This window comes from Balaenoptera acutorostrata, chromosome 4 (assembly GCF_949987535.1).
Source record: "Balaenoptera acutorostrata chromosome 4, mBalAcu1.1, whole genome shotgun sequence".
NCBI classification, from domain to species: Eukaryota; Metazoa; Chordata; class Mammalia; order Artiodactyla; family Balaenopteridae; genus Balaenoptera; species Balaenoptera acutorostrata.
The window spans coordinates 145,074,777-145,100,550 of record NC_080067.1 but is presented as its reverse complement, the minus strand read 5'-3'; the positions used below and the strand labels follow the sequence as shown (position 1 = coordinate 145,100,550).

Genomic DNA, 25,774 nt, shown 5'->3' with positions numbered 1-25,774 from the left:
GAATATATTTGTATGTCTGTATCTCTGCAACAGTCCTGGGTTTCATTCTCTTAGCACTGGGCTGGTACTGCAGTTGTAAACGTGTTTGATACTGAAGCGATACCACATTGGGGAAACACTCTCTTTAGATGGACTTCATTTGACTACATACATTTTTCCTTTGAGGTTAATCCAAGATTTTTATATTTTTGAAGGACTAAAATAGCAATGTGTTAAATGAGAAAAACGTGAGCACAAAGCTAGATGCTGCATTTAATATATGATTTTAATGTTTCCTCCACTGAAGAATTAAGGAAAGAAAATAATATCAAGACGGGGCAAAATGATTCCCACTCAGCCTGACAAGGCATCTTTTAACTCAAAATGTTTGGCTTTTTTTGTGTTGTAATTAAAAGATACCGGTTAGAGGAAGTTTCTCGTCCCATGAGATGTTGGCAATATTTGAATGCAAAAATATACACGTTGAGAATAAAATTCTGGAAGGATTGGCCTTTTGTTGGGCACATGGAGTGGAGGTCTTTCCTAGAGACGTTGTCTATTCTATTTGTGTTGCTTTTTTCTCCTCTAAATGTGATTAGGAGTAGACTTTCCAGAAGCATCTACTGCATGCACTCTGCCTTGAAGAGAAGCTATAAACAACTGGGCTTGAGACAGCCTAATAAATAGTTTTCCAGTATCATTAGGTCTGCAGACATCCATTGAAGGCCACCACGTGCACTGGCTCTAACATATTTATAAATGGTGTTCCTACCTGCCCTATTCTTCCCTTGCAGTATTGATTGAGAAGCCAGGCAACCACCTGCAATGAGCACACCCCAATACACGGCCATCAATTTGGGTCTGAATTATCTGATTAACCAATGAAAAGAACAGGTTTGTTGATTTAAACTATTAAGTAAGAAAGACTAATTAAATGTATCTGGGACCTATTGCTGCATAGCCTTTAGCCTCATAAGAGAGCGTGTTGTACTTAGGAATTTCCCTCCTAGTTTCCAACAGGCTTTCCACTTACTCTCCTGATCCTTTAATTCCATCGAAGTCCTGGGATTCTGGGCATTTTATCCCCTCAGCCTTCTCCCACCTCTTCCCTCCACCAGCCTCTCTCTTTCTAGGTGGTTCCATCTCTTATCTGCGCTGTCAGCTCTGCTCTTTCCACAGCTGTGACAAGGCAGTGAAGCACTGTGCATCTGACCTCCATCAGCCCAATCTGTTCTTTCTCCGCGTCACACCCAGAGTGGCGAGTGTACAGCCTCAGGGAGTGATTCCACTCCCCGACACGAACGCTGCTGCTACCTTGTCCTCATGTTGACATTACTCTTCTTCCCAATCCTGCTTTCTCACCTGTGAGCAGGAATGACACCTGACCTTATAAGACTACTGTCAGGACTGTATTTCATAAAATTAAGATGTCACTGATGATAAAACGAGCCATTATTTTACCGGCCATCAAAGGAGAAGAAATGCTGCCAGTAACCCACGACATGCCATCGATGGTGAGATGCATCCAGGTTTCAGAGCTCGTAAAACGTGAAAAAAGGTGTATCTTAACATCAGTGTCATAAGATTTAAAGGGATACTGCATATGAAGCGCTTACCCAGATAACCTGGTTTATTATGTGATGGATCAGCTGTTTATGAGTCAAGAGAATGTGGCTAAAAGATGTCTTATTCATCGCAGTGTAAGCAGTTATGTGGTGTTCCAGATTCTGATTGGTTACATGTGGGGGGGGGGGAAAGGCAGACTATTGATTTAAGATGACCTTGGCTTCTTAAAGTGTATTGTGATACCAAAGACTTCTATAAGAATTTTTTTTTCTAAAGCATGACCATAATCTTAACATGCTTGTTCCACTTAGTTTTTCCATTTGTTTTTCATAACTATTTGAGGCACCTAAGACTTGAGGAAACTGAGGGTCAATTTGGGAATCCTGTTCTCTGGACACCTAGTTCTGGCCGTCCTCTGGATTTTTGAAAACAACGTAAGGATCATTTCCCTCTGTATGCTTCACTGGCTCCAGCTGTGAAAGAGAGCTGATCATTCTTTAAGACTTTCTTAGTTTCAACATTTTACCACGCCCAGATTTTCATGAAAATTTAAGGATGTTGGGTTCTGTGGATTGACATTTCAGTGTTTTTATGAACCATGGGGATCAAAAGTTAAGAGCAAAATTGAGCCCAGACCCTTATTTTATAATTCTTTTGCTGGAAACATAGGAGCTTCTCAAACTATTCATCTGTTACAGAAAAAAATTCATCTGTTTTAGGCTCTCTGAAATCATTTGCTGGAGATGTCAGTATGCTTAAAAGTGCATTCGACTTTTAATTTTTTTAAAAATCTAAGCATTTTGGAACCTTTGTTGTACCCAAATCTAGTTACTTAAAAATAGAATCGTATTTTAGTCTCACGTGTGAAATATAATCTAGTTGAGTTCTCTTCACTTTCTAGAACTGTCAGTCAGCTGTGATGAGCAAAATCCGAAGGAGTGGTCCTCACATGTTATTGGTGCATTCAGTATTCAAATGAAATAATAAACATTGTATACTAACACGACGGTCCCTTTGGTTTGGGGGCAGTTCGCTTAGAATTTATGCATTTCTCAGAAGTTCATGAAAAATGGCATTGGTAACCTGACCCTGAGCACATCAGAATTATCCCAGCTTTCCTGGAGCTACAGAAAAAAACACCCCGCACACAAGCACACACCAATCTTAAGTTCATGTCTTTTTATAGTAACACAGAGGCAGGCATATTAATTAATTATGCCACATTTCTGCCAGGTTTGGACTTTTTTTTTGAATTCTCTGTCATAAAGCAGCCAAAGCAGTTGGCAAGTCCCCGCGGCTGGCCAAAGGTGCTGAGGGAATAAGCCATACATGTTAACTAAGGCATCTGCCGACAGCTTTGGCAGGTAGGCAGGTAGGTAGGTGAGATGGCCACAGACAAGGAGGGAAGCCAGACGGCAGGGAAGCAGGGACAGTATCCGTCGAGGCCAGGAAGAGTCACTTGCAGAGCTGCAGTTGAGGGACTCACGTGTTCCTGGTTACCAGCCTGTGTGTAGCGATCCGTTCTGGTTTTAATCCTACTAGGCTAGATCCTTTCCCTGCTTTGAAGTCCAGGGCTGCTGGGGCGGGAGAATCCTGTGCATCAGCCTCTGTCATTCATACTGCAACCAAAGGGATGATGAAACCTACATGTAATATACAAAGTCAAGTGGGTGAACAAAGGCATGCTGTTGGTACATAGCATTTGTTTGCTTCTAAAGAACAGCAGTTAATTTTCGTGGTCATCTTTGTTGGAAGCAGTCTCTGAAGACCACCCTTCAGCTTCTTTTTACTCCTCCATTGTTCAGATGTGCTAAGTTAGCATGTGTGTGTGTGTGTGTGTGTGTGTGATATTTATTTATTTGTTTGTTTCCTTTTCCTGACTTGTACTTAACCCTAGGTGCTTGCCTGCCTTGGTTTAATTAGCATCACTTTGGGGCACGTGCTGTCTTTCCAGAATATGGACTGTGTTTCACCCCTTTGGAAATGAAACGTTTATCCTGAAGCCTCCTCGTTTTTAGACTGCTTCCCCTCTAGCGAACAAAAGCAACTTTTGATATTCTGAAGTATATGGCCTTTCTCATTTTTATGCAGTACTAACTTGGAGGAGAATTTTAAGATACGGAGAAAAGATGTGTGTCCCCCCCTTATCTCTAGCTTTTGTAGATTTTTTTTTTCCTAAATCGATCTCAATTAACTTTGATTTCTTTCTTTAGAAAACCATGTGGTGAAAAAATGCTTTGCCAGATGTGAGAAGGGGTTCCTCCCCCTCCAAGCACACACTGAAGCCTTGTTTCAGTTCTAGTATTTTGGTCCAGTTTTTAAATCTTACGCTACATTTATTTGGTCATTGGTTGTGTTTGTGAGAATATCCTACTGTATCTTGGGGAGATACTCATATTTTAACATTGTTACTCTTTTTGTTGTGAAAGCCATTTTCTTTCTCATTTGTGATTTAAAGGTTAGCCTGCACCTTATATCTAACCTGTTTCTGCCAATTTCTGATACACATCGCGCATTTATTCATGTTTCTCTTCACCGGTGAGCCAACGCTGACATTACATAGAATGGCATTCCCCTCCGAGGCTTGGTGGAGTCTGCAGGACCCGGCGGGAGAGTGGAGGCAGCCTTCAGCCTTGTTTTTTGCTCTGAGTGCGTAAAACCATTCCATCCAGTACTGCGATGGGAAAGGAGACCCTGTCTTGCACAATTTATTGAAGAAGCTATAATTCTGCCTTTATTAATTAGCAGGACAGCACTAAGTCCGTGGTGCCGATTTGACTTTTAAACCCACGTCTGTGAGTTTAGATTCCTTACATCCCCTCACTCCGTTTGTGACCAGAAGAGAGAGCCACGTGACTCAGGCTCCCCCGGATCTACCGTGCCCATTTCTCGGATTGTTGCCGTCTGTTTGTTGATGTGTTTGCTTTTGCTGGCAGTTCAAGATGCCTTACTTTTTTTTTTTCTTCCTTGTGCCTGATTCTGGCTCTCTGGCTGGCACAACCCATCCTTTTGTACATTTTGAATCATTGTTTAAACCCCCAGGTCACTCTTTCCCGAACTGTCACAGGGCTGCGATTCTAAGAGATTTCAGAGATGCCGTGGTGGGGGGGGGGGGGTGGTTATCCATGCACAGACACCTGGCCTCCACTCTGAGAGGCAGAGCATTGAGTTTGTTCCTTTTGATTCTCCCTGCTCACTGGTTCATAGCACAGTGTGCCTGGCAGTGAAGTTCATGTACTCGGGGACCGATGAAGAAGTTGGTCCCTGGGTAGGTGGGGGATGGGGGCGGAAGAGGACACACTGGATTGGGGGTGCTTTGTGAAATTGCATGTGTTCCCTAAAGATTCGGACACTTCTGCGTAAGGAGGAGGGGCTTCTGTCTAGAAAGGCTGCTTCGTAAGGCTCTATTATTAACGGGGGTGGGGGAGCATCCTTACTTATTTAAGTATCAATTCAAAGAATAAGAAAGGAGTGCTAATGTAGACAGTTATCGGAAACCAAGGAATATAAGAAGGGCATCCTAGACTGTGGGCATAGGAGAGAGCAGAAGATAAAACACTCACCAATGTCCTCACTAATTCCCTCCTTGACCTTGGGCAGCTCACCTCAAGGTGAGGTCTCGACCTTTCTGGGTCTCAGATTTTCCCGTTTGGGGGATGACGAGTTTGGACAAGCAGGTCTCCACAGTCCCCACTGGCTCCAAAGTTTCCATTTAAAAAACATGTGTGACCCAGACAGCATTTGCTTCTCACCAGCTGCATAGCAGTACCGAGGGTGCCCAAGGACTGAAATAAACATGAACTACCACATGGATTTCTGTTTTGGTTAGAGAAAGCAAAATTAGATGGTCTCGTAGTTATTCTGTGTAGTTGCTGCACAATACGTCATTCAAGTAGCTGAAATTTCCCAATCGAATTTGCCTTTGCTGATTGGGCTGTAGAATGTCAGCCTAGCCATAGGCTAACCACTTGTTTGACTTAAAACCACAGAAGAATGCTCCAACAATGACACATTTCTATTTCTTCTCACCAAATCATGCAAAATGAGCAAAGATAGGAATAGAAAGTAAAGAGAAAAAAAAAAGAGCTAGTCAGTGATCTAGATATTTTAAACATCCTTGTATTTGGAGGCCTATGGCTAATTCACAGCTTTTTTTTTTTTGGTTCATTTATCATCCAGATGTTCACCATCATGGAAGCACCACTTGAAACTCTATTTCAGCTAATAACTTAGAAGTGGAAAAATTCATATCTTTGTCTCTTTGTCCTTTGGTGCTCCATTTCCCCCTCACTCTTCTTCTAAGTAGCTCTTCTTTAAAATTTCCTGGGAATGTGGCAGTTTTGCCAGATGCTTAGGTGTTAGCCGTCACATGTCTTTTTAATCTTCACGACCATTCTGTACCCTGTCTGCTTGAATTATAGATTGCATTTGTCAAATAATGACACATGCAACTGGATGTCTTCTAAGACCTTTGAAATTCAACTTCCTTGAGTTGAGATTAAAGTGGGTATTATCTGCACGGCTGTGGTCAAGGCTGGGATGTTCGGAGACCTGCACAAAAGTTTTTCTAGGTCGGCCAGTTCCAACTCTTAACCGTCTCTAGGGGAAAGAAAGCCAGCTCCTTTTTCCTGCTGAAAGGTGGACATGTATACCATAAAAAGGGGGTCCCAGTTAGAAATGACTGTACAGTTAGCAGCGTTTTGAAGCATGCCTGTCCCTTGGAACGTCCTGAATGTGTGTTTCTTTGGGTGTTCAGGAAGCGTTATCTGTCGTGAGCGAGGACCAGTCGTTGTTTGAGTGCGCATACGGCACGCCGCACCTGGCCAAGACGGACATGACCGCGTCCTCCTCCAGCGACTATGGACAGACATCAAAGATGAGCCCCCGTGTCCCTCAGCAGGACTGGCTGTCTCCACCCCCAGCCAGGGTCACCATCAAGATGGAATGCAACCCCAACCAGGTGAACGGCTCCAGGTAAGGAGGCCGCCGGCTCTCGCTCTCCCACGCCTCTGGTTTCCCCACCCCTTGAAAAGGCAAAGTGGAAATTGATCACACTTCCCCCGAGATGGTTTCAGAAACTGAGGGCATTGAACGGTAACACCGGGCAATGCTGAGAAAATGTGTTCTTCAGTGGTTTGCGTGGAGGACAGAGGTCGTAAAACCAGTAGTACATTTACCGAGAACTAGCTTTGAAGATGACATGTTCAATTCCATTTCCCAGACGTGAGGGCTTTGTGGAAGGGGGCCTTGCCCACATATGGCAGAATTCGTCTCTGAGGTTTTTATTGCCTGGAAAGTAAAGCTGTCTTCTGTTTTCATGGAGGGAGAGTGTCAGCTAGTGGCCAGGCAGTGTAGCATATGTCCAAGCCATATGACGTTGCTAATGGACCTACTTCCTGTGTCCTCCAGCCCCCCGCCTCCCAACCTTCCCTCCTCTGTCACCTTCTCTGAATGCTTGCTGTTCCTTCTCATCTTTACTTACACTTAAAACCAAGCATCAGTGTCACCTGTAAGTACTAACTCTCCTGAGTCTGTCACGATAATGCTGCAGTCACCTAGAATGTATTAGCAAATTATCGAATGTATTATCCCTGGCACTCAAAAGCATTTCTTTTTCTTTTTCTAAATTTATGTATTTATTTTATTTATTTTTGTCTGTGTTGGGTCTTCGTTGCTGCACATGGGCTTTTCTCTAGTTGCGGCGAGCGGGGGCTACTCTTTGTTGCAGTGCGCGGGCTTCTCATTGCGGTGGCTTCTCTTGCTGCGGAGCACGGGCTCTAGGCACGCGGGCTTCAGTAGTTGTGGCACACGGGCTCAGTAGTTGTGGCTCGCGGGCTCTAGAGCGCAAGCTCATTAGTTGTGGCGCACGGGGCTTAGTTTCTCCACGGCATGTGAGATCTTCCGGACCAGGGCTCGAACCCATGTCCCCTGCACTGACAGGCAGATTCTTAACCAGTGCGCCACCAGGGAAGCCCACAAAAGCATTTCATTGGATGTAGTTTTGAAGAGTAAGGCTGATTTCAATTATGATATAATACCCCATATATATTCAGAAAGAATCGTATCACATCTCAGGACAAAGAAAGAATAATTTCATTTAAATTTGCATGATCTGCCCAGAGTCACAAGAACAGCTCACAATTTTTAGTGCTTTACTATGTATAAAGCCCTTTTACATCTGATGGCCTGTCAGTCCTCCAGGCAGCCCTGTGAGGAAGGCCTATCCCCATTTGATGGATGAGGAAACTGAGACTCAGGCATTTTCTGGCTAACCCACATCAGCACTTAAAGCAACTCAGAATTTGGATTCAAATCAAGGGTGTTTGACTCCACACCCAGTGCATTTTTCCCACTCTGTCGCAGCTATAATAGGCCCTTTTTGTTACATATATATTTTAATGCGAAATATGTTTTTTATAAGTGTCATGTTTTATAAGTGCTGGAAACCATTGCATCAACTTCTAGTGTGGTGTCCGTGAAGGTGCCAAGTCACAGCCCTCAGAGGGAATGTCAACCATGAGGCTGGACGTGCCAAACAGGGGCATGGGAGGGGCCAGAACTTCCCTGGGCCCTGAGAAGCCAGTTCACTTCTGTGCGTCGAGTTTCTTCTTCAAAGGGGGAATGATAATTCTGATGTTGACTATTTGCTACGACACTGGTCCTTTAAAGGGAATTCAAGCCAAGGCAGACCCATCTTAGACCTCATCAAGGGACTAATTCCTAGACTTCTGAAAGGACCATGGTAGAAAAGGCAATCATAGGGTCCAGGATGCCAGAGTCCCGGCCAGTTCCTCATTACATGTAAATATGTTACAGGGAAATCCTATCCATCTGATAGAATGGTTCCACTGACCATTCTTCACTGTATCTATTTCTGAGACTTGGAGGCATGCAGGCTAATCCTGTTCTGAAGAAGGCAGCAGTGTTTATATAAAAGGGTAGTTGTGGGGCTTCCCTGGTGGCGCAGTCGTTGAGAGTCTGCCTGCCAATGCAGGGGACACGGGTTCGAGCCCTGGTCTGGGAAGATCCCACGTGCCGCGGAGCGGCTGGGCCCGTGAGCCACAATTGCTGAGCCTGCGCGTCTGGAGCCTGTGCTCCGCAACAAGAGAGGCCGCGATAGTGAGAGGCCCGCGCACCGCGATGAAGAGTGGCCCCCACTTGCCGCAACTGGAGAAAGCCCTCGCACAGAAATGAAGACCCAACACAGCCATAAATAAATAAATAAAAACAAATACTTAAAAAAAAAAAGGTAGTTGTGGAGCCAACCCCGTAAACATTGATGGATTCTATTTTTTGATGGAGTCACGTGATCCCATGCGCGCCGGGGTAGTCACGGTGCGAGCACCGAGAGCAAGATCGATTTCTAAAGTGTCCTTCTTCCAAGGCTAGTTTCTACCTGTGGGAAATACATCAGCATATGTGTGTGTGTGTGCATGTGTGTCTGTGTGAGAGAGAGAGAGGGAGAGAGGGAGATTGTGTGTACAAGGGAGAGATTATGAGAGAGATGGAGAGAGAGGAAGAGAAATAATTAGAGAGAGAGGGAAAAAGCACTTCGGGCAAAGGGCACTGAGATGGTTTCCAGCTGGCAGCTAGCAGAGCGAGCCGTGCCCTGGCCCTTATTTGCGGAGTCTGGCCCAGGGCCAGCTCCAGGAATGCCAGTCTGGATTTAGCAAGCCTCAGAAAGGAGACTGAGTGAGGAGGTGAGAACAACGTTGCAGAAATAAAACTTTCTCTCCTTCTCGCTGAATTTAAATAAATGCATGAATAAATAAGTAAGCAAACAAACAAATAAATGAATGAATAAATAAATAAATAAGAGAGAAGTGTGAACACCGGTTCCTTCAATGCCGGCCTGTGCTTCCCTTCAGGAGCTGATGTCCACCTGCCCTCCTGGCCAAGCCCTGGGGCCGCCTTCCCAGCCCGAGGTGGTCACCACAGGGATTCGGGATGGGCGGGGGGTACTTGAGGTGACCCTGAGCCTGGCCTAGGGGCTTCAAGTCCCCAGGAAAGACACGGGCCCCCGGAAAGCTTCGCCCGCGTTCCTCGGCCGGCTGACCTTGGAAGGCTTCTTGGCCGTTCCTCTGTCAGGCAGGTGCGAAGCTGCAGACTCAGCTGAGGGTCTCTTTCCTGGGAAAGGAAATCGTTTTTGGAGAAACTGGACCGTTTTCTTGCAAGGGGACAATGGAAGCGTCAGTAGCTTCCACTCTCAGGCCCTCGTGGAATCCTGAGATGCTCAGAATGGTCCCCTCAGAGGATCGTTAAGGGCAGTTCCAGCTTTGGGAGCAACCTGGGATGTGTTTTGGTGGCGGCCACCGAGGGAAGTCAGCCTTGTCGTGGCCCTCATCTTGCTCCTGGATGTCCGGTGGTGCTGGCCCAGCAGCCGCTGCCCGGGAGGGGGGCACGGCTGCCTGCATTTGCCTGGGAACTTGATGGGAAATGGCAAGCCCGGTGTGGAGCAAGGGGGGAGCAGCACAGCTTGTGGAACTGATGTCAACTAGTCACCGAATGCCCTCCTGCCCCCCACTGTGGAATGTTCTGGGGAAACAGGAGGCAGACATGTATTGAACCTCTTTGTAGAAGAGGCTTCTGCCCGTCTTTTCCGAGCTCCGTGTCTGCTGAATCCAGCTCAGTGGGGCTGGTCTGGTGTGCCCGTCAGGGTTCTCCAGAGAAACAAAACCAATGGAAGGCACAATGAAGAGATTTACTGTAAGGAACTGGCTCACACAGTTGTGGAAGCTGTCAAGTCTGAGATCTGTAGGGTGCACCAGCAGGCTGGAAACTCAAGCAGGAGTAGATGCAACAGTCTTGTTTTGTTTTTTCAAATTTATTTTATTTTTTTGTACAGCAGGTTCTTATTAGTTATTATTTTATACGTATTAGTGTATACATGTCGATCCCAATCGCCCAATTCATCCCACCACCACCACCACCACCACCGCTTTACCCCCTTGGTGTCCATACGTTTGTTCTCTACATCTGTGTCTCTATTTTAGATGCAACAGTCTTGAGGCAGAATTCCTTCTTCCTTAGGGGAAGCTCAGGTTTTGTTCTTTAGACCTTCAGTTGATGAGATGAGGCCCACCCACGTTATCAAAGATAATCACCTTTATTTAACATCAATGGATGGTAGATGTTAACCGCATCTATGAAATACCTTCAGACCAACACCTCGATTGGCATTGGATTAAGTCACTGTGTGCAGTGGCCTGGCCAGGTGGACACAGGAAACTGACCACACCTGGTGCTTCTGGCCCCTCGGCTGGTCAGTGGTTAGTGGGGCCATTCCTTTCAGATTTCCAAATCAGCATTTCCTGGGGTCGCTAGTTCTCTGTCCGTGAAGGGGCTCAGCCTGGCTGGAGGGGAAGTGTTGGGGGGTGTCACACATCAGACTGATGGATCACCAGGACCGGCCTTCAGGCTGTGACCTTGTGGAATATTGCAGGTGGGTGGTGAGGCACAATCTGCCCTTCAGCACATAACGGGCTGCCTGAAGGGGCATGGAGGAAGGAAAAACTCAAAATTCATCAGCGGAGCTAAGACCCGTTTCATCAAGAGGATTAGAAGAGGCCAGCAGACAGATAGAGGGCTGCCCGGGATCAGATCCGCAGATTTTGCCAGCTCGCTGCGTGATCTTTACACGTGTCAGCTCCAGTTTCATAAAAGGGAACATGGACCTGCACTGACTCTGCTTTCATTCTAGAGACCTTGAATGGGCACCTGGCTGTACCAGCTCTGCCCAAGGTGTCAGGGGGCAGAGGCCCAGGTCATGGAGACAGGGATCCTCCCTGGAGGGGCTTGCGGCAGAGACACTGCAGAGGTGAGCGTGGTCGAGCACCAGGGACCAGGGTGCAGCTCCTCAGTGTGCCGCCTCCCTGCATCTTTCCGGAGACAATGGCTGCCTCACCTGCCGCCTGGAAGCCCCAGGCCATGGGTGCTGGGAGTTAGGGACTGCGGCAGGAAAAGAAGCGCATCTCCCGGCCCCCAGCCCGGTAGCTCCTTCTCATTGGCCTTGCGGAGTTAGGGACTGCAGCAGGAAAAGAAGCACATCTCCTGGCCCCCAGCCCAGTAGCTCCTTCTCATTGGCCTTGCGGAGTTAGGGACTGCAGCAGGAAAAGAAGCGCATCTCCTGGCCCCCAGCCCAGTAGCTCCTTCTCATTGGCCTTGCTCTGAGCTTTTGTGTGGTGGACTTCCACACAGTACACTTGCCTCTTGAAGTCGAGTTCAGGGGGAGTTTACGTAAGTCAAAAATCGGACTTTGACTGGAACGTGCAGGCTGTTACCTTTGTGACCCCTTGTTGCTCTTTTGCAAACACCCCCCGGGGGGAAGAGCCCCCTGTACAGCCTGGGCGTTGCCAGAACATGACGTAGCTCCTTCCGCATAAGATACGGTCCCTGGGCATGGTCGTCTCTGTCCCTACCGACCCATTACCCTCGGAGGAAAAGGCCAAGGCTTGGAGGAGGGAGGAACTGAGTTTCCCAAGCAAGTGATGGAATTCTGCAAAAGCTTAGCCCCAATGCGCACACAAGCTCCTGCAATGAAATACGAGTGGTGAAATGAGATCTACTGCCATTATAACAGAGCTCTATAAAAAATAATAGAAGGAAAACAGGAGAGAAAGGAACCATGCCTTGTGAGCCAACAGGGATGTAATTGTGGGTTTGGCTTGGCGGCTGCTGTATCAGAGGACATGATTCTTGCAGACACTAATCCAATTGCACATTGTGTGGACACAAGACATCATTTCCCAGCCTCGGTGGTCCCCGACACCCTGCCTTTCCCCTTTCTTCACTCCAGCCTCACACACAAGAAACCCCCAAGTGTTCACACAGTGGAGACGTGTCAGTGCAGTCCAGCTGGAACAGCTGTTCACAGAGGGCCCTGCTGGGGCTTCAGAACTGCCTGGCCTCCAGCGAGCCCCCTGCTGATGGTCTTAATTCTATGTGAGGTTCCTAAAGCTCAAGCCACTGTAGACGGGCAAGATAGATCAAGAAACACACACACACACGCACACGCACGCTCACATATGGTCCACAAGAAAATTGTCTTCCATCACAAGCAGGCAGTATGGTGTGCAAGCCTTTACTCTCTCTCAGCATCCCTGTCTCGGAGATTCAGTCGACGCTCAGGCGGGTGGAGTTGGGCATCCTTCATCCTTCCACAGGCAGTAAAAACTCCTGGTAGCCCACCAGGAAGTCGCGGCAGTTCCGTGCTGCCCACCTGGAGGCTCACTGCGGCTGGAATTGAATGACTCTGTGTGCCACACTATGAGTCCTGCTCCTAGCCCAGTACCCAAGCCACCTGGAGTCATTAATCTATCGGTGGAGTCTGTTGGGTGAGAGGTCCCCTAGTGTGCTGAATTTCAAAGTGGGGCCCTAATATCCGCTGCATCAGCACCATCTGGGAGCTCATTAGAGATTCAGATTCTCAGGCCCTGCCCAGACCTGCTGAGTCAGAAGCTCTGGGGGTGGGACCCAGCACTCCTGCTTTAACAAGCCCCCCTCCCCTACCCCGGGATTCTGACACTCACTGGTCTGAGAAACACAGCCCCGTTGCAGCATCCGGGGAGATAAAAAATGAGAATCCCCGGAGCTGGATAAAAGTGGCCTATAGAGTGGATAATCTGGGAGAACAAAGTGCAGAGGAGGGTTCGCTCTCAGGAAGTCTGTCTGCCTAGGTGGAGGGGCACCCCGCTGGCCTCTCACTGCAGTGGCTTTTGTCTGGCTGAGCCTGTGAGGTGAGAGATTGGGCCTCGCCTCTCTCTGTTGTCTGGGAAGGAGATTCACTGTGTGCTGTGAAGAACTCCAGCCTAGGATCAGATGACAGGATGCTTTTGATGTAATATTTAAAAAGCATGCCGTCTGGAGTGTGATGAAGATGACAGAAAAGGGGGCTACCTGATTGGTCCATCTTGGTGTCAGACGTCCTGGTTATGCACGGAGTCATTCATTCATCCAACAAGTATGTACTGAGCACCTATTATGTGCAGTCACTGTTTTAGGTACTTGACATACAGTCGTAAAACATACACAAAAATATTGCCTCTCTAAGTTCACTTTCTAATGGGAAAGACAGCCAGTGAACCAGATAGCTAATTAAAGGCTAACAGGTTAGACTGTGGTAAATGCTAAGGAAAAAAAATAAAGGAGGGCAGGGGGTGGGAGTTCTGGAAAGGGCAGCCTGAAAAGATCACCTCTGAGAACATGACATTTGAGTAAAGCCCTAAGTCAGTGAGGGAGAAGGTCCCATGGTTAACCAGTAGAAGAATATTCCAGGCAAAGGGAGTGGTAAGTGCAGAGACCCTGAGGTCAGCCTGAAGTGTTGGAGGACAGTTGTGGCTAATGTTCAGTGACCAAGGGGAAGAGTGATAGGAGATGAGGTTGGGTGATCGTGAGGCCAGTGAGGGGCTTTGATCTTCACTCTGAGCGAGCTAGGAGACCGCTGGGGGCTGTAAGCAAAGGAGGGACGTGACGTCACTCAGATTTAGCCGGATCTCCCTGGCTCCTGTGTTGAAGCCGAGACCGCTAGGAGGCCCTTCAGGAGTTAGGGTAAGAGATGGTGAGGCCTGCATGAGGGTGGTTGCGATGCAGGGGTGGGAAAAGTGATTGCATTCTGGATATATTTTGAAGGTAGAACTGATGTGTTTTACTGATGGGTATGGAGTGAGGAAGAGGGAAGTGAGGCTGAGCCCCAGGTTTGGGGGGTGTACCCCAAATGAGGGGTGGACAAACCACAACTGGAATCCTCCTGAGAATCGAGCCTAGGCCCCTCTAAGTATCAGCCCAGACACAGGGGGCTTGCACTTACCTCTAAGGAGCACCAGGCAAAATAGGAGGAGCTCTGGACTCCTGGCCTGAGTGCAGGGGATCTTACTCATGAAACCAGTGGTTCTCAGCCACTGTGACTGTGCCCCCAGGGAGCCATGTGGCAGCGTCTGCAGACATTTTGGACTATCACACCTGTGAGGCGTTCCTGGCGTCTAGTGAGCTGAGGCTACAGGTGCTACTCAGCGTCCTACAGCACACAGGACGGCATCTGCCCCCAGAAAGAATCATCTGGCCCCAAAGGTCTGTAGTCTCGAAGTGGAGAAACTCTGCACTCAACCGTTTATTTGGTGTTTACTCTTCATCATAGACTGTGTGTGCTATGACGATGAGTTAAGAGACGCTTACGGTCCATCAAAGGTGAAAAAGATTCCGTGAGGTCGCATGACAAGTACAAGTTCAGAGGGATGCTCTGGGCCTGGCCATAGCAGGGATGTGAGAGTATGACTCAGTTTCTCCAGGCAGGAAAGAAAGACTCCCAGAGGAGTGATATTAATATTTCCACAACGCACTGTGATTTATTAATAGATTTTAGGATACCACATATCATCCAATTTCCTCATTAAATCTATGAGATGGCATTAAGATTATACCCATTTTATACATGGAGACCATTGCATCTCCATAACTTAAGTCCGCCTGCCATGGGCCATGTGACCCCAGGCCTGTGCTCCTCTTCCTCCCTCAGGGCTGCTTCCTTTAGCCAGGCGTCACCTCTGTGTTGGCAGGGACGGTGGAGTTTCTCCAGGTGATGGATGAGCAATATGTCCGATTTTTTGTCTTCTGAGAGGCATTAAATCCAAACACCAACCATATTTTGATTTCTTGTATATATTACACAGTTAAAAAAAATTTACTTTCTTCTCATTTTACTTTATTATAACAGATCAATTAAACTGCGCTCATCTTTACATTCCCTTCATGAGGTGATTCCAAACAGAACCACATTTAAAAAATAATTAGCGTGATGGGAGACCTACGGTCTGAGCCCCGTGGTGGCTCTCAGTAAATACTCACTGGGCTGAAATTAAAAATAAAAAATTCTCAGTTTTAGGATAGTGACTATTCCAGTTCCCTATGTGTCATTGTGTTGGAAGAGGTGCTTTGCCCAATTCCTGCCTACAGAACAAGATCTTGGCTGAAGGTCTTTTAACATCAGTTTTCTCATTTTACGTGGAATAGTCAATATTTGACATTTGAAAGCGGCTCCCTGGGACTGGTCTCCCTCATGCCTTTCTACTTTGATGCATTGAGATTTGACTTCATGTATATTTTCTTACATTTTCTGGAAGACTTTATGTCTTCTTTTAGGACAGTGAAATTTGCAGCTATAATCACATTTGTTCCTTTCTGCCTTAAGGTTCTGAATCCGATTGGCATAAAAGATGTTTCCTAGTTAAGCTTGGCCACCTTCCAAACCTTCCAAGCTGTGGGCGGCTCAGTGTTGGAGACTGGAAAACTAGTGGTTTTCCCAGCTGTGCTAGTGAGGTCGGGTAGTAATCGTTTGTCCTACTTGTAAGGGGCCTTGAGTCTTTGCAGACATCAGTTCATTGGGCTGCAGGGCTGAGACATGGATTGAAAGGGCCTCACTTGGGGAAGATTTAGTGAGAGAGTCAAGTTCTCTGGGGCTCCCTCTCTGTCTGGAGCAGACTTTTTCTCATCCCCCTTCCTTAGTAGCACTCATGAGCATCTTTGCCATTTCTTGGGGCGTCAAACGGATGGACACCATTTTGTAGAACAGCCTAAGAGCCGTGCTCTTCCTTATGATGTAAGTGAATCCCATCGGGTCACTGTGGATATTGACATTGGGACAAGGGCACTGCTTGGCATTTTCTATCCTGAAATGAAAATCATCTTGGTTAACCAGAATTTACATCGCCTTTTAGGAAAATAAAACCCTGAAGCACCATAATGGCTATCGGGCTTAATTCTTTCCTCTCTGAAAAATGAAAGTGTTTTGAGAAAAACACACACACACGCACACAAGATAGAAAAGATGCCACGTCTTTGTCAGGTGACTATTTGTAGACATCTTATTCTACAGAATACTTTATTCTAAAGGATGAGTCCCCAAAGGATGCATTTCCTCCTCAGTTTTCAAGATCTAAATGTGCTGTGATCTTGCTGATACCCATTTTCGGCTGTTAAGAGAAATATACACTTAAACCATGAAACTTTCTCAGGGAAACTTCAAACCCCTTTTGGGGACAAAGAACTAACTGTTGGTGGTGACTTTTTAAATTAATTTCGTCTTCAACTGCTTCGGAGAAGGGAGAAGGGAACAGGCCTGGTGGGAAGAGGCTGAAATTCCAGGTGTAAGAGAGAATATTTAGTAAGGGTAAAAATAACACACAGCTGTGAAGACAAACATCTCCAGTTTCAGTTTGAGCCCAGAGTGCTACGTGAATCACTGCCGAGCTCCACCCGCTACTCAGGCCATGGGCTCTGAAGCAGCTTTTCCACTGCCTCTGATTCAGAAATAAACCAGACCTACAAATTACCCCGGCACTTTCCAGACAATCCCCTCCTTGTCTGGGATCCTAAAAATACCTTTTGTGGTGACTACCTCCATTCATGGCGTGAAACTTGATTAGGAGTTGGTTCGGTCGATTAGGACTAAGTATGTGCTTTTAGGATTCTTATGAAGAAAGCCACCTGAGGAGGGATTGATTCCTATGCAGGTTTAAGGCAGACTTGGGATGTGTGCCCTGGCCAGCCTCCTTAGGACCCTCTCGTGGAACTGACCTCTTTGGACTCTCAGGGTGGAGCTGCCAAAGAAAGCCTCTCTAGTCTAGCTTCATCATCAAGTTCTTAACATGAAGTCACCAGTAAACTAAAAAGAATATTTGGGAAGATAGTGCCATTCTAATAAACTGTAATGGGCTGAAGACTGCACGGGAGTAGACGTTCACTTGCTCGTCCACAAAAGGGTTGGATGGGCTGTGGACCGTGGTCTTCCAGGGCAGAGTATGTGGGGCTGGGGAGAGGGGCTTCACCCACCCAAACGCAGGCACCACGAGAACAGGGACACTGCTGGGTCCCCAGCACCTGGGACAGTACCTGGCATAGACTCGCTCTGTAAGTGTTTGTTACACAGATGAATGGATACAGAAGATGTGGTACATATGTACGATGGAATGTTACTCAGCCAAAAGAAAGAATGAAATAATGCCATTTGCAGCAGTACGGATGGACCTGGAGATTCTCATACTGAGTGAAGTAAGTCAGAGAAAGACAGATATCATATGATACTGTTTATATGTGGAATCTTTTAAAAAGAAAGTGGTACAAAGGAACTTATTTATAATACAAAACAGAAATAGACCCACAGACATAGAAAACAAACTTATGGTTACCAAAGGGGAAAGGGAGGGGAGGGATAAATTAGGAGTTTGAGATTAACATATACACGCTACTATATATAAAATAGATAAACAGCAAGGACCTACTGTATAGCACAGGGAGCTGTACTCAATATTCTGTAATAACCTGTAATGAAAAATAATCTGAAAAAGAACATATGTGTGTGTGTGTGTATAAAATGCATACCTGGATCACTTTGCTGTACACCTGAAACTTACACAACATTGTAAATCAACAATACTTTAATAATTTTTTTTTTAATGAATGAATTGAGGAGGCCCAGGGCCAGATGGCCGAGGAGAATCTAGGGAGTGTGGATTTGTCGGAAGGCTCTATGGGCTGAGGAAGGGCTTGGGTTGCACGTGGCCAGCGTGTACTTGTTTTTGTGGAAGATGACTCTGGTAAGCAGGAAAGCAGACTCTCTGGAAGTAAAGCTCAAGAATACTCCACCCTCTAATTTATCCCTCTCCCCCCCTTTTGCCTTTGGTAACCATAAGTTTGTTGTCTACATCTGTGACTCTATTTCTGTTTTGAAAATAAGTTCATTTGTACCATTTTTTTTTAGATTCCACGTGTAAGCGATACCATATGATATTTGTCTTTCTCTGTCTGAATTACTTCACATATACACACTACTATATATAAAATAGGTAATTAATAAGGACCTACTGTATAGCACAGGGAGCTCTACTCAGTATTCTGTAATAACCTATATGGGAAAAGAATCTAAAAAAGAATGGATATATGTATATGTGTAACTGAATCACTTTGCTGTACACCCGAAACGAACACAACATTGTAAATCAACTATACTCCAATGAAAGTTTTTTTAAAAAAATATGCATTTCAAATGTGAAAAAAAAAAATACTCCACCAGCATGTGATGGAGAGCAAGGCAGGGGAAAACCGTCTCCAAGTGCAAGAGGAATTCAGGAACAGGAAGGAGGAGGGGGCTTGAAGAATGGGTAGATTTTCGAGAGGACTGGCAGGGTTGCCTTCACCCACTAGGAGAAGTTATATCGATCGCCCAAATTCGATGTTGACTTGCCTTGGGCTTTCTCTCAGGCCTGAGCGCCTCCACTGACTGCTGTGAAGTGAGGGCGGATCACAGATTTAAGGTGGCTGGTGAGCTCGGCCCTGTCACTTGGGGCTGCGTTCAGTGACATTCCTGGATAAATGAGGTCCATTCACACTCAGCTCAGGGCACAGCGCATTCTTGTCAAGCTAACGGTCACATCTAGGCCATTTCACTGCGGGCTGTTTCTGTGATGGAATCTGCCCTGCTGTAAGTAGACGCTGATGTGAGAAAACCAATGTCAGATGTCAAGTTTATTTTGTTTTTCAAAAACCAAAGCCCTAATTTTAACATCTTGGTACATTTTTATAGGCACGTTACCCCTTTTCAAAGAAAGGGATTATGTATGGAAACAGCTAAAAGAAGCTTTTGTCTTGGGCTGGGGCCACTTAATCTTAAAAAAATTAGATGGACTACTTTCTCAGTGGTCCAGCTTCTGTCCTGGTCCTCAGTTCTGTCTTCTTAGACCCACGATCTGAGTCACAGGCATTCCCACTCTCCTCTCCGAGCACAGACACTTATTGTCTGATTTCCTCACACTCATGAATGTTCACCCATCATCTCTGCAGAGCCTGCACCCTGCTGAGCGCCTCAAGGAAGGTTTCGGGAGGAACATAATGATGTTCAACTGTAAATCGAGGTGGCCACCTTTTTTTTAAACCAGACTTATCAAAATTCATATGTATGTCCAAATAAACATTGCCGCCTTTAGTGTCTCCCAGGAGACTCTGCCTTTGTCTGCACAGGGCTGGCCCTACTCATCTCACATCTGCCGCCCTATCCATGACTGTCTTCAGGGCCACTCCCAGGATATTCTTCAGAAAATACCCAATAGTGATCACCTTGAGTCTTCTGAGGGTCCATCCCATTATGTGTTATGTCTGTGAAAGAGACCATTCGTGTGGAGTTACCAGGGGAGGTCCTATAGCATGGTGGTCAAGTCCTTGGACTCAGGACCCCAACTCTGTAGGTTCAAATCCCAGCTGCTCCACTGCTGGTCGTGTAACCTTGGGCACAACCTGCCTCCATCCTCTCTGCAAGTCACCTGTAATATTGCTGCTGCTTGTTGGTATTTGACCTCGTGGAATTGTGTGGATGAGATGAATAATAACAGCTAACACATAGCATTTACTGTGTTGTGTGTTAAGCACCATTTTGAATGTTTCACTATAACATGAATACATAAAAACAGTTTGGAGCCATCCCTATCATGAGTAAGCAGTCAGATATGGGATAGAAGATGAACCAAATAAGGTCTGTAAATATTTGTTTGCCCACCATGCGTTAGGTAAATTTCCCAGAGGCAAATTTGAATTTAAAACATGTAAATTAGAAGACTGTGGAAACTGGAATATGTAGCATTCCATCTCTCAAGATTGTTTTCATTTTTTAATCATTTACTTTTTATATTTTTGCACCCATTTTTCTGGTTGGCTGGTTCTTTCCAAAATCAGTGTCAAGAAATGGTAAGCATGGAGCGCTGGCTGAGGAAATACAGTCTCCCAGTTCCTGTAGCTGAAGCAGCTGAGAGCTGTGTGATTGGAGCATCCTGCTTTATGTGTGGTATGTTCTCAGGTCTGTTATGGGATGCTGGGAAGGATACTGCTTGCCGCATCCCCCAGTTGTCTTCAAGAGAAGCCACAAGAGAAACTTCTCTCAAGTTTCAGCCCAGGAAAAGCTTTGCTTCTGCTGAATGACTGGTTCATGTGTATCTTTTTGACACCTTGAATTGTCACAGGATAGACTTCCTTTTTTGCTTTGGCAAGTAGAAAGTTCAGAGATAGATTGATGTCCTACCTTGAACAACTATAAATAGTAAGCTTACTCAATGTGCTGATTTTATCTCTCGGTGAATTGCTTTTCTGCCCTCATATACCCTTCACTTCCATTCCTTTGATCATTTATGTCTTGTGTGCGTTTTTGCAGTTCACCTCAAATGTCACATAGTTTGAGGAAGGACAGGGGAAGAAGGTATATTCAGAGCCACAACACATACACATAAATATAACTCTGGAGTTGCAGAGGGAAATGTTGGACTCTCCTCCTTAGAAAAATGTTAATATAAGCTAAGCATTTGTTCATCCAAGTAGCTTCTGGAGAGTCCTGCCTGGGGGCTTGGGAATGGAGTTTCCCAGCCCTCTGATTCTGTAACCCTACGAGAACCCAGTGGAGTTTGGCAGCATGTCTGACTTCTCACCTTAATTTAAAATATAGTAGATTTTCCAATTTATTTGATATTCTTTGCCATGTTCTTTCATCATTAATTCATAATACTAGTATGTTTTAAGAAGTCAATGATCATGTTCTCAACTCACCTTAATTCTCCAAATGCTACTTAAGAGTGATTAATTAATTGAGGCTCAACAGGCCATCTTAGTTGGGCATGTGTCTCCAATTACCAGAAGGGCACCAACCCCCTATCTTGTTCGTCATGAAGGTTGAGGGGGTCTTTCTACATTATTTCTCTGTTTCCTAGAGTGACCGCAATTACACCCAAGTGGCATGGAAATCTGTTAGATTGCTGCAGAGATTAAACTCCTAAAGTTGTGTGGCCTCAAGGATGTTTTAAGGGACTTGGAGGCCGATACACCCAACTTTTTGGCACCCCAGCTGTTGTCCAATGCCTTCCTGAGATTCTTCAGTCTGCATCAGCCTCCCCCTCTCAGGGCAGCCCCAGCCCAATGTGGGATTTCTCCTGCTGTGAGCGGTCTTCCTGCCTTCTGTTCCCTCTCCCTGGTACCGCATAGTGTATGGAGTTGTCAGGACCAGTGTTTTGTGGGTTATAAATAGAACCCAGACCTGAAAATGTGAATCTGAGAAGATGGTTAAGACACAATAATTTTTTATTTATTTTATTGTGGTAAGAACACAACATGAGACCTACCTTTTAAACAAATTTTTAAGTGTACCTTATTGTTGACCAAAGGTACCAAGTAGTACAGCAGATCTCTGGAGCTTTTTCATTCTACTTGACTGAGACTTGATGCTGGTGGATTAGTAACTTCACCACTTCTCCCTCCCCCAGCTCCTGGAAACCAACATTTCACTCTTTGATTCTCTGAATTTGACTTTTTTAGATACCTCATATAAGGGGGAATCGGGCAGTATTTGTCTTTCTGTGACTGGCTTTTTTCACTAAGTATAATGTTCTCAAGGTTCATCCATGCTGTCATCTATTTCCAAATTTCCTTCTTTTTAAGGAGAATAGTATTCTACTGTATGAGTGTACCACATTTTCTTTATCTATTCATCCATCAATGGACATATAGGTTGTTTCCACATCTTGACTATTGTGAATGGTACTGTAGTGAACCTAGAAGTGCTAATATCTCTTGCCTGATTTTAATTCTTTTGGATAAATATGCATAAGTGGGATTGCTGGATCATATGGTTGTTTTTTTTTAAAATGTTTCAAGGAACCGCCATACTGTTTTCCAGTGCAGCTGTACCATTTTGCATTCCCACCAACAGTATGCGAGGGTTCCAATTTCTCTACATCCTCACCAACACTTGTTATCTTTTGGTTTTTGTTTTTATAATAGCCATCTTGACAGGTGTGAAGTGATATCTCACTGTGGTTTGACTTGCATAATCACTTTGCCATGCCCTTAAAAGATAGAGTCTTTGAGAGAAATATCTTGAACCATGCTTATTAGCAATAAAGAAATTTATGCCCCAAATAATAAGACAGAGAACTTTCATATTCACCAATTAATTACCCATTTAGCAGGCATCTCATGAATTGCCTTAGAACGTTCACAGGAACTGTTAAAGAACACATATGTGAATACTAAGAATATCATATTTAAAGGGATGCTCTTTGCTACGTGCATTTCAAAGTAATGTACTTGAATGCCCAAACCCTTACCATGTTAGAATAGAGAACATGGGATCCTCTGTTCTAGGCTTGGTACAGGTAGGATACCAGGCTGTTTGTGGGAAGCTTCTCCCTGTGACTTCTCGGAATGCACAGTGAAGGTAGAGCTAAACAGTGCAGTAAGCAAGGGGCAGATTTCCAGTGTGGATCTTTTCTTACCACAGCTGGGCAAAGAGCTGAAAACGCATTTATTGGGAGACTTTTCAATCTACACTTTGCAATTCTCTGAATCATGTTAAGATTTCTTTTTCTTAAAATAAGTGTCTAAATTCCATGAAAAAAAAAATCCTCCCCCAGGATTTCCCTCTCTTTCTTATTTCCGTCTTTTTAGATGCGCTCTGGATGGGTCACACATCTGCTGTGCTGGGGAATGAACAGTCCAGGGGCAAGGATGGTGGCCTAGACTATGAATCGTGTACGTATCACAGTGCACAGAGTAACATGTGGGGCAGGGCCTTCTTGATGCCTTTCTGAAATAAAGATCTGTTTTACCTTTTAAAGAGCCGCCATCCTAGCCATCTTACCTTTACTGGGTGGGGCTGTCTGTGTGGGGGTTATGAGTGTGGCCAGTGAGTAGAGGCTGCCCAGCTTCAAGCCTCAGTTCTGCCTCCTCCTGCCTCTGAGACCTGGAGCAATTCCCTTCTCTTTTGTGTCCTCAGTTTACACCTCTGAGAAATGGAGCTAATGCCAGCGGCCGCTGCACCAGGCTATTGTGAGGATTGGTAACTGTTAAGCGCTCAGAACACGGCAACATATATATATGCTACTCTTTTGCTATTAAAATTTCCAAGAGCATAAACAAGGCGAAATGACTGAACAGTGAGAATAGAACACCTGGGGCCCCTTTAACCAGTATTTATTGAATACCTGCCTTGAGTCTCATATGTCAGTGGCCCTATGGGGTGACCTCTCCCCTCTTTGGGGTTGGAGTTCTGTTAGATTTATTACTTAGATTCAAAAACTATTTGAAGTGATCACAAACATGGTTCCCTTCTGTCTTCCTCTGAAGCTAAAACAAAGTACAGTGGAAAAAAGACAATTTTTTAATTGAACTGAAGGTACAACATTTGAAAATAGGGTTTCATTCTGCTGCTTTTTTTCACAATGAAAGCTGGCTGGAAAAGCTTAATGAGATGAATTATGTCTTCTGGTTATAAGATGAAGACAAAGTAACCTTATTGAAGACTGCCCCTGTTTTAAATACTTACACATATTTTTGGAAAGCTCTGGTAAAATGCAATTTAATAGCTCATTATATCTCTGTATTTGTTGAGGGATCTATTTTAATGCCATGGGAAAACTGATTTGTTCCTAGAGCTTTAGTCCTCAGAGATGGAAATTGAACAATAGAATTGTAAGAAAATGGGAGAGTTGGAATGTAGGGTCTATAATCCCCCATGTTTCCTCTTTCTATAATTCTATACATCTCTTTGACTTTTAACTTTTTAGATGGATAACTGCCTTGCTGGAGAAGAAAGAATTTATGGTGCCTGATATACAGCAGGCCCTCAATAAAAAATGGTCTAAATGGAGGAGTGAACGAATGAATCTGAACAGTGCTCATCTTAGACCTTACAGAGGTTACTTGAGTGACACTCATCACCTAAGTAGCATCTAAAGTCTTTTTCCTAAAGAAACAAACCCCTTTAACTCTCTTGCCTAGTAACTTCTCTCCTTGAGACCAATAGACCAAAACATACATACTCCACTCAACTGATGGAATTTTCCAAAGGGAAAGGAAACTAAGTCTCAAGTGAAGACATTCAGTGTTTTGATATTAGGATGGGTCTTTTAGAGATAAATGTTGGAAGCCAGGAAAAATAGCATCAAGAGGAAATAATGCACGTGTAGGCAGCATTGGAAATATAGAGGGTTCCACCGTGGGAACTCCGACTGCTATTATTTTTAAATTTCCTTCATGTTAGTACAGCTGTGAGGATGCCATGAAACAGGGTTGTGTATTTCCAGGCCCATGGTAGGAACTTAGTCCTGGACGACCCCAACTATAACCTCCATCCACAGACATACCTGCTTCTCCCTCATCATCAGCCCTAAGCTCCCTCCATCAGCACCAGACATGTGCAAGGGATGCTGAGAACACATCTGTATTTTCAAAGTTCCCAGACGCTGAACAAACTTTTTCCAGGGCCTTTGGTCTGCTCTTCCTGTCTACACCCCTGCCACGGCTCTTGGGTCAGAATGACCCTCTCCACCGCACCTCAGTCCTGCCCCACCCAGAGAGTGCCCTTCTGCCTCAATGCCTCAGACCATCTCTGACTTGAAGATCATGTCCATGCCAGGCCTATAGTTCCAAGGTTTTGCAAATTGGCTGCAGAGTTCCAGCAAACAAAGCGTGGAGGAGACAAAGGAAGGCTCACTGGAGTGGAGCCCACAACCATCAGGGCCTCAGACATTGGGATGGAAATCTAAAATCCAGTGGAGATGCATAGATTCCCAAGAGTATGAAAAATACTGTGTTGGGTAGCCCTTGAGAGGAAATTTCCAGAAATCCACCTTAGAAGACATAACCCAACCATCAAGATCCCTCAAAAAAAACATTTTTCTGTTTCCTGGTTAAGCTGCATTTTCTGTTTGGAGTTTCCCCATTATGTATATTTCACCATGTCCAGTAACTTTCAAATCTCACTTAAAAATTTATATTCCCCTTTTTTCTTTTTTTAGAAAGGCAGGTTTGTCTTTATCCAAGAGGCCGTGGCTGTCTTAATGAACAGCAGCCCTGTGAGCTGTTCCCCAAGGCCCAGCAGCTGACTCCTTTCTGCAGGCACATAGCTGGTTTCACCCCCCATCCCAGTCCTACAGGGCTGCTGGGGTCCCCTGTCCTGCCCCTTCCTCTGATCTTCCTGCCTGCACCTAAGCCAGGAACACTGGGGGCCATCAAACTCTGTGTCTAAAGGTTGGCTGCAGGGATTTGAAATTGAGTGCAAGGATTTCGTTCTGAGGTTGTGAAGAGGCACGCACTCTAGGGTAAACCTTGCTGAGGGTCGTCTCCCAGCATCTGTGTGCGTGGCCTGTTTACAGTCACACGGGGAGAACAAGCACCAGTTCCCTGCTCCTTGCAAGTGTTTCCAATC

At 45.4% G+C, this 25,774-nt stretch overlaps 1 protein-coding gene across 10 annotated transcripts in view; it reads left to right on the top strand.

The window, feature by feature from the left end:
* ERG (ETS transcription factor ERG) overlaps nt 1-25,774 on the top strand; it is a 277,144-nt gene that overhangs the window by 208,010 nt on the left and 43,360 nt on the right. For 8 of the 10 annotated variants that reach the window (XM_007183771.2, XM_057545942.1, XM_057545945.1 and 5 more), the window contains one exon: nt 6,302-6,519. In XM_007183771.2, coding sequence (XP_007183833.1) covers nt 6,302-6,519 — 218 coding nt within the window. Of the gene's footprint in view, nt 1-853; nt 874-4,171; nt 4,195-6,301; nt 6,520-25,774 lie in introns of those variants that run through there. The other 2 variants (XM_007183775.3, XM_057545949.1) reach the window with 2 other exon arrangements.